Here is a 14,092-nt window from a genome sequence, read left to right as displayed (position 1 = left end):
TGATCTCGGCTCACTGCAACCTCCGCCTCCTGGGTTCAAGCAATTCTCCTGCCTCAGCCTCCTGAGTAGCTGGGATTACAGGTGTATGCCACCGTGCCCAGCTAATTTTTTTTTTAGGCAGAGTCTTGCTCTGTCTCCAGGCTGGAGTGCAGTGGCACGATCTCGGCTCACTGCAACTTCTACCTCCTGGGTTCAAGCAATTCTCCTGCCTCAGCCTCCTGAGTAGCTGGGACTACAGGCGCGTGCCACCACACCTGGCTAATTTTTTGTATTTTTAAGTAGAGATGGGGTTTCACCGTGTTAGCCAGGATGGTCTTCACCTCTTGATGTTGTTGTGATCCACCTACCTCAGCCTCCCAAAGTGCTGGGATTACAGGCGGGAGCCACCGCGATCAGCCTTCTAATATTGTATTTTTAGTAGAGATGGCGTTTCACCTCATGATCCGCCCACCTCGTCCTCCCAGAGTTCTGGGGTTACAGGCGGGAGCCACCGTGCCCGGCCAGTCCATTTACTTTTTTTTTCTGTCTCCAACAGCCAGAACAGTGCCTGGCATGGAGCAAGCCCTAAATACATATTTTGCTAACTCCAGTCCTTCAACACAGAAAAACCTCAGTTTCCTGCTCTCCATCCCAACCAGATTTGGAGAGTTAACCAAATGCTGATGCTAATTGATTTTCTCAGCATCTATGGTAACCAGCGGGTGGTAGCAAACAGCCAGAAGTTACCTGTCACCTCCAGGCACACAACCCACCTGCCTCGACCCCAAAGACCCACAACCCCAGAATGCCCACAGCTCTGCCACTGGCAACTCTTTTGGCTGTAAGAACTATGTAGTCCCACAAGGCCTGGCCCCAGAACCCAGAAACACAAACACCCGGCCCACACAGTCACCCAATCGAGGAAGCACAGCCGATCACACCGCCCACACCCACACGCCATCACACCCTGCAGCCGTTCCCAGTGCAGTGGCAAGACTGCACGGACCAGATGCCCGTCAGTTAGCACGACTCCCCCACCACAGCCTCGGCGACATCGCCACCCTGCAGCTCCCACTGCGGTATCACGGAGACGCTCCTACCTTCTATCTCACTCCTGACGCCTCTTGGTGTCTCTGTTTACTTCCTTCAGTGCCTACATCTCTGTCCCCACATTTTCTATCTTCTTTTCTCTGCCTCTCTCGGGTTCTCTGGGTCTGTCTCTCCATCTCTGACTCTTTCTGTCTCTGCGATTCTCCAGCAGTCTCTCTCTCTGATTGTGACTCTCTCTGTTCTCTGTCTCAGTCTCTTCTCATCTCTCTGCCCTCCCTTTTTTTGAGACAAGGTCTCACTCTGTTGCCCATGCTGGAGTGCAGTGGCATAATCATGGCTCACTGCAGCCTTGAGCTCCAGGTCTCAAGCAATCCTCCCACCTCAGCCTCCTAAGTAGCTGGAAATATAAGTGTTCGCCACCACACCTGGCTACTTTTCAATTTTTTATAGAGACAGGATCTCACTATGTTGCCCAGGCTGGTCTTGAACTCCTGAGCTCAAGTGATCCTCTCGCCTTGGGCTCCCCAGTGCTGGGGTTACAGGTGTGAGACACCTCACCTGGCCTGCCCTTCTTTATCTGGATTCTTCTCTCCCTGTCTCTGTCACTCAGAATCTAAAGAACGGAGTAACCAGGCCGGGCATGGTGGCTCACATCTGTAATCCCACCACTTTAGGAGGCCAAGGTGGGCAGATCACAAGGTCAGGAGATTGAGACCATCCTGGCTAACCGGTGAAACCCCGTCTCTACTAAAAACACAAAAAATTAGCCAGGCATGGTGGTGAGTGCTCCCAGTACTCGGGAGGCTGAGGCAGGAGAATCACTTGAACCTGGGAGGCGGAGGTTGCAGTGAGCCGAGGTTGCGCCACTGCACCCCAGTCGCGGCCACAGAGGGAGACTGTCTCAAAAAAAAGAATGGAGTAACCAAAGTCAAGGCACTTCTAGCAGAAGAGTTTCAATCAGGCAGTCACTCAAAAGACGCATCTTAACACACAAACATGCACAAGACACAGCGACACCCGCGCAAGGACAGGCGCACACAAGCCGGCCATGTGGGGACACCCGCCTACCTCCACCCTCCTGATTTCAGGATATTTTCAATTTTCTGTGGGTGGAAAGAAAGGTCCGCCCCCGACCTCAGCATGGGCTGGGAGCTGTCCGCGGTGCTGAAATGCTGGGGACAGCAGGGAGGGAGGGTCTCCTGAGACAGGTTCCTCACACACTCGGCACACATAGACAGCTGCCGACACAGTGACACGCTGACAGAGTGACACACACACACATACACGCCTCTGTCGCTCACTCTTGCAGGCACGCTGCGATCCACTGACACACACTGACTGGCGTGCAGGAACACGCACATCAACTGCACCCTGGCAGGCACGCCCTCAGGGGACCCAGATGCAGGAGAATCCCAATACGCAGGAAACAGCAAGAGGGACTCGACCTAGACCAAGGCAGGACTTCCTGAGATCACAGGAAGCAGACTTCCTCCCCAGCCTGCCCCCTGGTTTCCTGAAAACTCCCCTCTCCTGCCCTTCTCCCCTGCCAGCCTCTGATCTCAGACCCAGTCTCCTCCTTATCCTGTCTCTCACTGACCCAAACTTTCCCTTCTCTCTGCAGCATCGTGAGACCCTCTCCTTCCCTGGGTCCGACTCTCTCTCTCTTCCATACGTGTCTTTATTGCCTCTGCGTCTACCTTTCAATCTCCCTCCATCTCAGTCTCTTAATATCCATCTCTCTGCCTCTGTGTCTCTTCCTTTTGTGTCTTTTTTTGTTTTTTGAGACCGGGTTTTGCTCTTGTTACCCAGGCTGGAGTGCAATGGCGCGATCTCGGCTCCCCGCAACCTCCGCCTCCTGGGTTCAGGCAATTCTCCTGCCTCAGCCTCCTGAGTAGCTGGGACTACAGGCGCACGCCACCATGCCCAGGTGATTTTTTGTATTTTTAGTAGAGACGGGGTTTCACCATGTTGACCAGGATGGTCTCGATCTCTTGACCTCGTGATCCACCCGCCTCGGCCTCCCAAAGTGCTGGGATTACAGGCGTGAGCACCTGGCCTCTAAGCTCCTGTCTTTCTGTGTCTCTGTCTCTCTATTCTGTCTCTGTTTCTCTCTCCAGTTCTCGCTCATTCTGTCTGTCTTCAGCTCTCCCTGGGTCTATCTCTGCGTCTCTGCCTCTGTGTCTCTCGTGCTCTCCCTGCCACCCCCATCTCTGCGTGTCTCTCCTTCATCTCTGAGTTGGTCTTCCAGCCCAGCTGCTTCAAAGCGCCTCTAATCAGCGCCTGCCTATGAGAGGAAGGGTGAGTTTCCGTAAACACTAATTAGCCTCCTGTTCGCTGTCTTCTGAAGCCGCATCTGGGAGCTGGAGTGGAGAATGGGGGGACGGAAGGTGTCCCAGCCTGGGGAAGCCGTGTGGGCGAGGAGAGCGCCTATGGGGTTGCAGCAGCAGGAAGGAAGCAAGTTAAACTACAAGAAGGACTGGAAGAAGCAGAAAGAAAACTCTCTCCATTCCCCCTATCGCTTGGGTGTGAGAGAGGGGGCTGGGACAGTGCCTCTTACAGTCCCGAACCCAAATTCTCAACAACCCTGAGAGAGCGACCAAGCCAGACAGAGGGAAAGATGGAAAGGTGTGGAGAGTGTGTCTGAAATATAAGCTGAGTCAGAGAGCGAGGTGCTGGGGACAGAGAGCCACAGATGAACAGAGATGCAGAGACCCAGAGAGAGACAGCCCAGGGAGCGAGAGATGCAGAGATGCAGAGGGAGAGACGGAGAGACAGCGAGCGCTGTGAGAAGCTGAGCGCTGCCCGAGGCGGAGGCGCAGAGGCTGGGAAGAGGAGGGAGGGGGAGCGCGGTGGGGACTCCGCTTGAGTAGGAGGCGCGTGGGCGGCACGGAGAAGGGAGACAGACGGGGAGTGCGGGGGTGGCGGGCAGAGGAGGGGCAGGCGCGGCCTGCATCCCGGCCAGGCGGGTGGGGGAAGGTGAGGCTGCAGGCACACGTTGGGGGACACTCAGGCATCTGTGTAAGGAATGGCCGGGGGTCTGGGAGTGAGAGCAGCCTTGACTCTGTAATTTAGTGTACGCATCTGTGACTTTATGTGTGTCCGCTTGTGTCTTTTTTTAAATTATTTTTTTATTTACAGAGACAAGGTCTCGCTGTCTCCCAGGCTGGAGTGCAGCGGCGTGATCACAGCTCTCACACCTAGCCATCCTCCTGCCTTGGCTTCAGTGCGCACCACCAGGCCCAGCTAATTTTAACCAAATTTTAGTAGAGGCTGCTCTCCAACTCCTAGGCTCGAACCATCCTCCCGCCTCAGTCTCCTAAAGTGCTGGCACTACAGGCATGCGCCACCACTAATTTCAAAAAATTACTTTTAGAGTAGGAGTCCTGCTATGTTGCCCAGGCTGCTCTTGAACTCCTGGCCTCAAATGATCCTCCTGCCTCGCCCTCCCAAAGCGCTGGGATTACGGGCGGGCGTGAAACACCAAGCCTGTCCTGGCCGTGTGTGTCTGTGTGTGTGTGTGTGTGGTGCATACAAACGGCTTTGTGTCTGATCTGTAAACGTCTGTCTACATGTGTGTGTCTGCGTGTATCCAGTGAGCCCACCTCCCCTGACCCCATTTTCCCAAATCCCAGCCCTCAGGCTTCCCAGTGTCTCCCCAGGCCCTGCCCGGTCTTCCCAGGCTCCCAGATTCCCGCACCATCTTTTCCCAAAGCCTCACCCACATTCCCCTTGGTGCCCCGCTACTTCCCCAGGTTCCCCCTCTTATCCGGAAGCCCCACCCCTTCCCTAGCTCTGCCTCCCCATGCCCCACCCATCTCGTTAAGCCCCGCCTTCTTCCGCAGCCCACATCCATTTTCCCATTTCCTGGCGTCCTGTGAACAAACCCAGACCCCACCCATCGCCCTGGACCCGCCCCTTCTTACAGCCACATACAGCGTCTCACCTCGACAGGCCTCTGAGCCCCACATCTTCCCTGGGCCCTCTTCTTCAGGGCTCACACCACCAGCTACCAATTAAGGCCTCACACCCCTCTCCCCAGGTCCCTATCCTATCTCTCCTCACCTTGCCCACCCTTCCTCCTTGGGACCCTCTTCACCTGTCCGGCTGCCCCTCTGAGCCTCGCCTCTTTATTTCACAGTTACAATCCCATCAGGCCCCACCCACACTGTGGACACAGCTCACCCAGGCCCGGCCGCTCTCAAGGTTCAGCCCACTTTTAAGCAGAATTAACCCAGGCCCCTCCCCTCCTGAGGGCCCACTAGGCCCAGCCCTTTTGGAGAACTGCTTAGTTAAGCCCCGCCCACGTCGTGGCAGGGGTCATATGCCCCGCCCACCTTCCGGATGACGCCCACGCAGGCCCCTCCCCTCCCGAGGCCCCGCCCATTTCGAAGCCCCGCCCCTCCCCGGGCCGCCGCGGGCTCGCTCACATGGTCTCGTCGTCGCCAAACTCCAGCTCTCCGCACGCGTCCTCGTAGTGCACCCCGCCGCCGCGCGCCGTGCCGTCCACCGTGCGGTAGGGGAGGCGCACGGTGCCGCGCGCGCCCGAGCTGCGCACGACGCGCACGTCCACGGTGCCCATGCACTCGCTCACGTGCAGCAGGCGGTCCTGGAAGGAGAAGATGCCCGCGTGGTCGTCGTCCAGGATGGTGACGGTGGCCAGCAGGGGCGCCACCAGCCGCCCTTTGGGCCGCCCGCCGCCGTCGGGCTCGAACATGCCCTGCGCGTCACCCACGCGCAGGTTCAGCAGCCGCACGAAGAAATGCTCGTCCTCCTCGAAGATGTCGTCGTCGATGATGCCGATGCGCAGCTCCTTCTGCGTCTCGCCGGGCTTGAACACCAGCGTGCCCTCGCTGCGGCAGGGTGGGGAGGGGGAAGAGCGGGGTGAGGGTCGGTCACCGGCTGTGTGTTGTAGGGGGTGTGGGGAGTCTGGACGCGCTTCCCAGAGGAGGGGCAGGCGCCACAGGAGAACTCCCAAGTATGAGGGTCGACAGGCACTAAACAAGCACTGACGTGAATCAGGGTGGGCGTCCTGGAGGAAGGGCTGCAGAACGGGTACAAGGCAGAGTGGACCCCTCCCCGCCGTGGAACTTGTGAGGAGAGAAGGCGGGCATTAAACAGATATGGATAAGGCTGAGATGAGGGCAGGCTTCCTGGAGGAGGCATTAGCGGGCGAGCATACTCCAGGCAGAGGGAATAGCACGAGCAAAGTCCACGAGTTGAGAGGGAGCCTGGGGTGCTCTACATTCCTGCTTCTCAAACCTTAATGTGCATAGGAATCCCCTGGTGGCTCTTGTGAAAATGCAGATTCTGGTTCAGAAGCTTCTGGGTTTCCTGGAATCGCATTTCTTTTTCTTTTTATTTTTTTGAGATAGAGTCTCGCTCTGTCACCCAGGCTGGAGTGCAGTGGCGTGATCTCAGCTCACTGCTATCTCCACCTCCCGGGTTCAAGCAATTCTCCTGCCTCAGCCTCCCAAGTAGCTGGGATTACAGGCATGCACCACCACACCTGGCTAATGTTTTTGTATTTTTAGTAGAGGTGAGGTTTCACCATATTGGCCAGGCTGGTTCTGAACTCCTCACCTTGTGATCTGCCCCCCTCAGCCTCCCAAAGTGCTAGGATAACAGGCGTGAACCACTGAGCTCGGCCTAGAATCAAATAATTTTTTTTTTTTTTGACTCAGAGTTTTGCTCTTGTTGCCCAGGCTGGAGTGCAGTGGCATGATCTCGGCTCACCACAACCTCCGCCTCCCCGGTTCAATTGATTCTCCTGCCTCAGCCTCCCTAGTAGCTAGGATTATAGGCATGAGCCACCGCGCCCTGCTAATTTTGTATTTTTAGTAGAGATGGGGTTTCTCCATGTTGGTCAGGTTGGTCTCAAACTCCTGACCTCAGGTGATCCGCCCACCTCGGCCTCCCAAAGTGCTGGGATTACAGGTGTGAGCCACCACACCCAGCTATTATTGCACATCTAATGAGCTCCAGGGAATGTCCTGGTCACATTTTGAGTGGCAGGGATATAGGACTCAGAAAGGAATCTGTCATTCCTCTGATAAAAACCCTTCCCAGATGCTCCCAAGAGAATGTTCATACGCCTTAACTTGGCATCATTCATTCATTCATTCAACAAACACTCCTAAGGGCACCTGTTCTGTGCCTTGTGCGGAGTGGTGCTGGGGACACAGCAATAACTAGGCCCTGTCCTCACAGGGTTCACAGCCCCATGGCAGAGCCATATCACCATGACAATTGCACATTTAATGATTTAATTATGGTTCATTCATTCAACAGATACTGAACGCTGTGTGCCAGGCATTGTTCTAAGTGTTGGGGGAACGGCAGCAAGAAGCAGCTCTGGGCTTCTGTTGTAGTGCAGAAGATTGAACAGTAAACAAACAGAATGTCAGGTGGTGATAGCGCTATTGAGTCAGCAGGGTAAGGAGTGAGGAGAGGGAGTTGCTGTGGTCAAGAAAGCCTTTTGGAGGACATAACATTTGAGCAGAGACCTGAAGGAGGGGAGGGAGTGAGCCATGGGGAGAATGCCTAGAAACGTTTTTTTGTTTTGTTTTGTTTTGGTTTCTTGAGAGGGAGTCTCATTCTGTCGCCAGGCTGGAGTGCAGTGGCGTGATTTGTGCTCACTGCAACCTCCCCTCCCAGGTTCAAGGGATCCTCCCACCTCAGCCTCCCGAGTAGCTGGGACTACAGACGCCCACCACCATGCCCTGCTAATTTTGTGTACCTTTTGTAGAGATAGGGTTTCACCATGTTGGCCAGGCTGGCCTCGAACTCCTGACCTCAAGTGATCCTCCTGTCTTGGCCTCCCAAAGTGCTGGGATTACAGGCGTGAGCCACCTCGCCTGGCCAAAAGAGTATTTTTGGTAAAGGGAACAGGCAATGTGAATGCTCTGACCTGGAGCTGGACAGCTGGACAGGATCTGACCTGGAGCAGGGATAGGTCACCTGCTCAAGAAACTGCAGGGAGACCAGCATGACGGCGGTGGAGGGAGCCAGGGAGAGAGGGTGGGAGATGGTGGCACAGAGCAAACAGGGGCAGATCTCCTAGGGCCTGGGTGGGCCACGGTGAAGACTTCTGCATTCACCCTGAGTGAGGCGGGAGCCCCGGGAGGCTTCCGAGCGGAGGAGGGACATTCTGAGAGCGGAGGAGGGACGTGAGCTGGCTTAGTGTTAAAAGAGCAACAGTGGTGTAAATCTCTGAAGCACCCACAAGATACTCTGTAATGGGGGGAGCCAGGGAGGGAACAAGGCAGTGACATTAGATGAGTCAGGGTGAAATTCTGAGGGTCACGGAGTAATTGGGCTCTTCCTGGAAGGGCTGCAGACATCAGCATGACTCTGGGATGTTTAGGAATCTTGAAAATCTCTCCTTTCCCCTAAGCCCTTCCACCATCTATGAACCCTGCTACGTGATCCATACTCGTTCACTATCACTTTCACATTAAAGGGGTTCTGGGGCCGGGCGTGGTGGCTCAAGCCTGTAATCCCAACACTTTGGGAGGCTGAGGCAGCTGATGACTTGAGGTCAGGAGTTCGAGACCAGCCTGGCCAATATAGTGAAACCCCGTTCCTACTAAGAATAGAAAAATTAGCAGGGTGTGGTGGTGCACGCCTGTAGTCCCAGCTACTCTGGAGGCTGAGGCAGGAGAATCATTTGAACCGGGGAGGCGGAAGTTGCAGTGAACCGAGATTGCACCACTGCACTCCAGCCTGGGCGACAGAGTGAGACTCCACCTCAAAAGAAAAGGAGTGTGTGTGAGTGGGGTTGGGCTGCAGTTCTCCAGCTCTGTGGGAGGAAGGCAGGGACCCCAAGGTTCTGGCAAAGAGGTAGGGGGTATAGAACCAGAGGTTCTGGCAAAGACCTGCAGTGGAGGGACAGGGGAGTCCTCCAGCTTAGGATTCGCTGTCCACGGGGGTGGGGCACCTAGCAGGGTGGGCTGACCTGCTCCAAGCCCAGCTCCGCTACCATGGCAGCTGTGTGATCTCAGGCGGTCAGGTTCTGCCGTCCTCTGAGCCTTGGTTTCCTTTTCTGGGGAATGGGCTAAGAATAGTGTTTACCTCCTGGTGCTGGGGTGAGGACTGAATTGATACAGGGGAAGCACCCAGAGGCACAGCGAAAACAATGACAGTTAGCTAGTGATATTCACACATTAATATTAGAATCTTAGGGTCCGAGAGTTGCGGGATGGGAGACATTTACACATACGGGATAAAGGGATCAGTAGAATGTGGAGATTGTGGCACCTTTTTTTTTTTTTTTTTTTTTTTTGAGACAGGGTCTTGTCCTGTTGTCCAGGCCGCAGTGCAGCTGCACAATCCCAGCTCCCTGCAGCCTCCACCTCCCAGGTTCAAGCCATCCTCCCGCCTCAGCCTCTTGAGCAGCTGGGACTACAGGCACGTGCCACCACACCTGGCTAATTTTTATACTTTTTGTAGAGATGGGGTTTTGCCATGTTGCCCAGGCTGGTCTTGAACTCCTGGACTCAAGCAATCCACCAGCCTTGGGCTTCCAAAGTGTTGGGACTGCAGGGGTGATCCACCGCGTCCATCCTGCGGCGTCATCTTTGCCAAACAATTAATCCAAAGGTTTAGCACCATCTTTACCAAACAGTTAAACTGGGCATCACAGTAATGGACGAGTGGACGTCACGTTCCTCCTGATACAAGGCACCCAGGGGGATAGAGCATCACTTCCGTGGGATTCCTGCCAAAAGTGCAGGACTCTAATCATCACGACGCATGAGACAAACCTAGACTGAGAATCATTCTAGTAACCAGCCTATCATCCTCTAAAGCATCAGGTCACGAAAGTCACGGGAAGGCTGAGAAACGGATCCAGACAAGGAAATGCAATGTGTGGTTCTGGATCAAGTGGGAAGACAGAGAGGGAGTGAATGACTGCCGAAATGCAAACACGGGGTGTGTGTCACTCAGTGGATAATTGAGTTAACAGTGTCAATTCAGCATTAGATTTCTTGAGTGAGACCATAGCATTGTGATTAGGTAGGAGAAGGCCATCATTCCTAAAAGATATATGCTCAGGCCGGGCGAGGTGGCTCACGCCTGTAATCCCTGCACTTTGGGAGGCTGAGGTGGGTGGGTCACCTGAGGTCAGGAGTTCGAGACCAGCCTGGCCAACATGATGAAACCCCATCTCTACTAAAAACACAAAAAATTAGCTGGGTGTGGTGGCACGCACCTACAATGCCAGCCACTTAGGAGGCTGAGGCAGGAGAATCACTTGAACCCAGGAGGCAGAGGCTGTAGTCAGCTGAGATGGTGCCATTGCACTCCAGCCTGGGCAACAAGAGCAGAATTTTGTCTCAAAAAAGAAAAAAAAAAGCATGCTCAAGTATTTAGGCATGAAGGTCATGGTATTTGCAACTCACTGTCACAGAGTACTACAATTATTATTGTTGTTATTATTTTATTATTATTTTGAGACAGAGTCTGGCTTTGTCACCCAGGTTGGAGTGCAGTGGCACAGTCTTGGCTCACTGCAACCTCTGCCTCCTCAGCTCAAGCGATTCCCCGACCTTAGCGCCCCCCGCCCCTCTGAGTAGCTGGGACTACAGGCACACGCCACCATGCCCAGCTAATTTGTGTTTTTTTTTTTTTTTTTTTTTTTTAGAAAGAGTCTTGCTCTGTCTCCCAGGCTGCAGTGCAGTGGCACAATCTTGGATTACAGGCATGCGCCACCACGCCTGGCTAAATCTTGCATTTTTAGTAGAGACAGGGTTTTGCCATGTTGGCCAGGCTGGTCTCAAACTCCTGACCTCAGGTTTGAGTTGATCGACCTGCCTCGGCCTCCCAAAGTGTGGGTTGACAGGCGTGAACCACCGCGCCCAGCCCCCAATAATTAACATTATTAAATATTAAAGAGAGAGAATAAAAGCAAACAGAATAAAATGTGAACAATTGGTGAGTGTGGATGAAGGTGATACCACAGTTCATCAAATTGTGCAGCCCTGCTGTAGGTGTGAAGTTTTTCAAAATAAAATATAGGGTGTGGCGGCTGTAGTCCCAGCTACTTGGGAGGGCGAGGCAGGGGGATCACTTGAGCCCAGGACTTTGAGTCCAGTCAGAGCAGCATAGCAAGACCCTGTGTCTAAGAAAAAAACAGTTTGGCTTAGCTGGGCGTGGTGGCACACACCTGTAATCCCAGCTACTCGGGAGGCTGAGGCAGGAGACTCGCTTGAACCTGGGAGGCGGAGGTTGCGGTGAGCCGAGATCACACCACAGCACTCCAGCCTGGGTGACAAAAGCAAAAGTCTGACTCCAAAAAAAAAAGAAAAAAGAAAAAGAAGGAAATAAAGAGAAAGAGAGAGAGAGAAAAAGAAAGAGAAAAAGAGAAAGAAGAGGGGAGGGGAGAGCGAACTGGCCCCCGGAAGAGAATGGTTAAGGGATGAGGGATTGGCTGCTGGTTGGTGGCAGAACCAAGGATCTGGGAAGAGTTCAGCCTTAGCTGTACCCCAGGGAGAAGATGAAAGGGGAAGTGCCAGGCTACTGGGCATGTAGAACCTCTGAAAAGCTCAGCCACTGGCACTCTTTCTCCCTGTCTCCTGATTTATTTTTCTTCACAGCTCCTACCACTACCTGGCATTTTAATGAAATCGGTGTTTACTTCCTAATGGCCTGTCTTTCCCAGGAGAATGTGAGCTCCATTTGGGCAGGGACTTTATGAGTTCTGTTCAGTGACAGATCTAGTTTTTTATCTGTTTCTTGCACATAGTAGACACATGATAATTGTCATTATGGGAAAGGGGAGACTTACACATGAATTAACAACACATACTGTTCAAAGCATTAAGTAGGCTGGTGAAAATCATTTCAAAGAACACACTGTAAAGCTATAAGTCTTAAAAGAGTGTGGCATCGACAGAGCTACAAATAGATGAAGACTTTTGTGGGCCACATGAGGACAGAGATCTTATCTATCTTGGTTATTGTTCTAGGTTAATCCTTTAAAGGCATCTGGCACACAGTAGGTGCTCAGGAGGAACTGCTGAATGAGAGAATATCACAGATCTGCAAGGAGAGGGGTAAGGATAGGGACTGGGATTGTGAGATATGGTAGAGGGTGATGGGTGGGTTGCTTCATGGGGGAACCAAAGGCCTTTAGCTATTGTCTCTCTCCTCCTGTCCTATTTTAGGACTTACTGCCACTTCAAGTTTTTATATGTTTAGTAGTTTATATCCTCTTTGCAGTTTGAGGGAAGGGACTTCAGCTGTCTTGTTCCCCATGGTATAACCACTGGCATATAGTATGTGCTCAATAAGTATTTTTACTTCAGTAATGGTGGGAGAAGGCTTGTTCTACCAGGTAGCAATACACATAATGGAGCTCTAATAATTAAAACAGTGTGGCATCATCACAAAACCACAGACAGACAAAGAATGCAGGAGGAGTGGTGTGGAGACTGAGAGTTTGTCTCATTCATCATATGCACTGAGTGCCTGGGGGCAGCACCTGGCACATGGTAGGTGCCCACTACACATTAATGTTCTATGCACATGAGGAGACATCTGTTTTACCAAACAATAAAACATAGAACATGGCCAGGAGATGGCTCACACTTGTAATCCCAGCGCTCTGGTAGGCTGACGCAGGTGGATCACTTGAGGCCAGGAGTTTGAGACCAGTCTGGCCAACGTGGCAAAAATCCATCTCTACTAAAAGTGCAAAAATCAGCTGGGCATGGTGGTGTGCGCCTGTAATCCCAGCAACTCAAGGGGCTGAGGCATGAGAATCACTTGAACCTGGGAGGCAGAGGTTGCCGTGAGCTGAGATCGGGCCACTCACTCCAGCCTGGGCAACATGGTGAGACTGTTTCCAACAAACAAACGCAAAAAACCCAGAGGTAGACAATGAAGGCGGGAGGGCTAGCCTTCCGATAGCCATGCACGCTGCCTGGCCCAGTGGTGTGTGCCCCAGGACTGGAACAGGGACTGGCACAGAGCAAGCTCTCAGGAATGAATGAATGAATGAATGAATGAGTGATGAATGAATGAGCAAACGAATCTGAATGAAAGAATGAATAAATGAGCGAATGAATGAGAGAGTCAGTGAGTGAGAGAGACAGCGAATGAACCCTGCAGGAGGCAGTCGGGAGGCCCTGAGCCTGGAGGCCGCCGCACATCTGGACTAACGGCCCCGCCACCCCGCGGCCCCGCCCCCCCCCCCGCGGCCCTGCCTCCCTCCCCCTCGGCTCCCCCCACCCCGACCCCCGCCGCCGGCTCCCACCTGTACTCGTAGTCGGAGCCCGCCTTGGCCGAGCCGTCCTCGGTGCGGTAGTCCACGTAGAAGGTGCTGTTGCCCTCGCCGCCCTGGCACGTGACGGACAGCAGCACGGAGCCGCAGTTCTCCAGGCAGTGGTAGAGGCTGGGCTCGAAGAAGATGCGGCTGGCGCCGTCGTCCTCGTCCTCGCCCGCGCCCTCGGCCGGGGCCGCCCTGCGCGACGCGTCGGCCGCGTGTCTGCGGAGCACGTTGCCCGCGCCGGTCATGAGCCGCGTGGCCTGGATGCGGTAGAAGGCGCGGCTCTTCTGCTGGTGCAGCAGCGCGTAGTAGTTGGCGATGCCCACCAGCTGCTCCAGGTCCTTGTCCGGGTGCTTCTGCTTCAGGTCCTTGAGGATCTGGATGACCTCGCGGCGGCTGGCGTCCAGCTCGCGCGCCTCGGCGGGGCCCGCGCCCAGCGCGCCCAGCTCGCCCCCCGGGGCCTCGGCGGCGCCCACGAACGTGCCGTCCAGCTCGATGCTCTTCGGGGGGTCGCCCTCGGCGCCGATGATGATGCCGCTGCGCGGGTCGGTGCGGTAGCGCTTGTACACGTACTTGTAGAAGAGCAGCCGCTTGTCGGCCATCCAGGCGAACACCACGCACACCGGGAAGAAGACCAGGGTCAGCAGCGCCTCCCACACCTGCGGGCGGCGGGCGGCGGGGTCAGGCGGGCGGGCGCCTCCAGCTCGGTCCCTCCCCAGGCCCCAACCCGCCGGCTCTCCCCACCGCCTGTCTCTGTTCATCTCTGCCTCTCCCGTGTCTCTCACTCCCTCTCCT

General features: G+C 54.5%; 1 protein-coding gene across 1 annotated transcript in view; it reads right to left on the bottom strand.

Annotated features, from left to right (window-relative positions):
• Nucleotides 1-14,092, bottom strand: part of SLC8A2 (solute carrier family 8 member A2) — a 40,799-nt gene that overhangs the window by 12,379 nt on the left and 14,328 nt on the right. The window contains exons 3-4 of the mRNA XM_032262514.1: nt 13,286-13,956; nt 5,457-5,879 (exon numbers count right to left, since the gene is read on the bottom strand). Of these exons, the coding sequence (XP_032118405.1) occupies nt 5,457-5,879; nt 13,286-13,956 (1,094 nt within the window). The remainder of the gene's footprint in view (nt 1-5,456; nt 5,880-13,285; nt 13,957-14,092) is intronic.

This window comes from Sapajus apella, unplaced genomic scaffold (assembly GCF_009761245.1).
Source record: "Sapajus apella isolate SASKATOON/1434 unplaced genomic scaffold, GSC_monkey_1.0 scaffold130, whole genome shotgun sequence".
Lineage (NCBI taxonomy): Eukaryota > Metazoa > Chordata > Mammalia > Primates > Cebidae > Sapajus > Sapajus apella.
The sequence above is the reverse complement of the archived record's forward strand: the minus strand, read 5'-3'. Positions and strand labels throughout refer to the sequence as shown.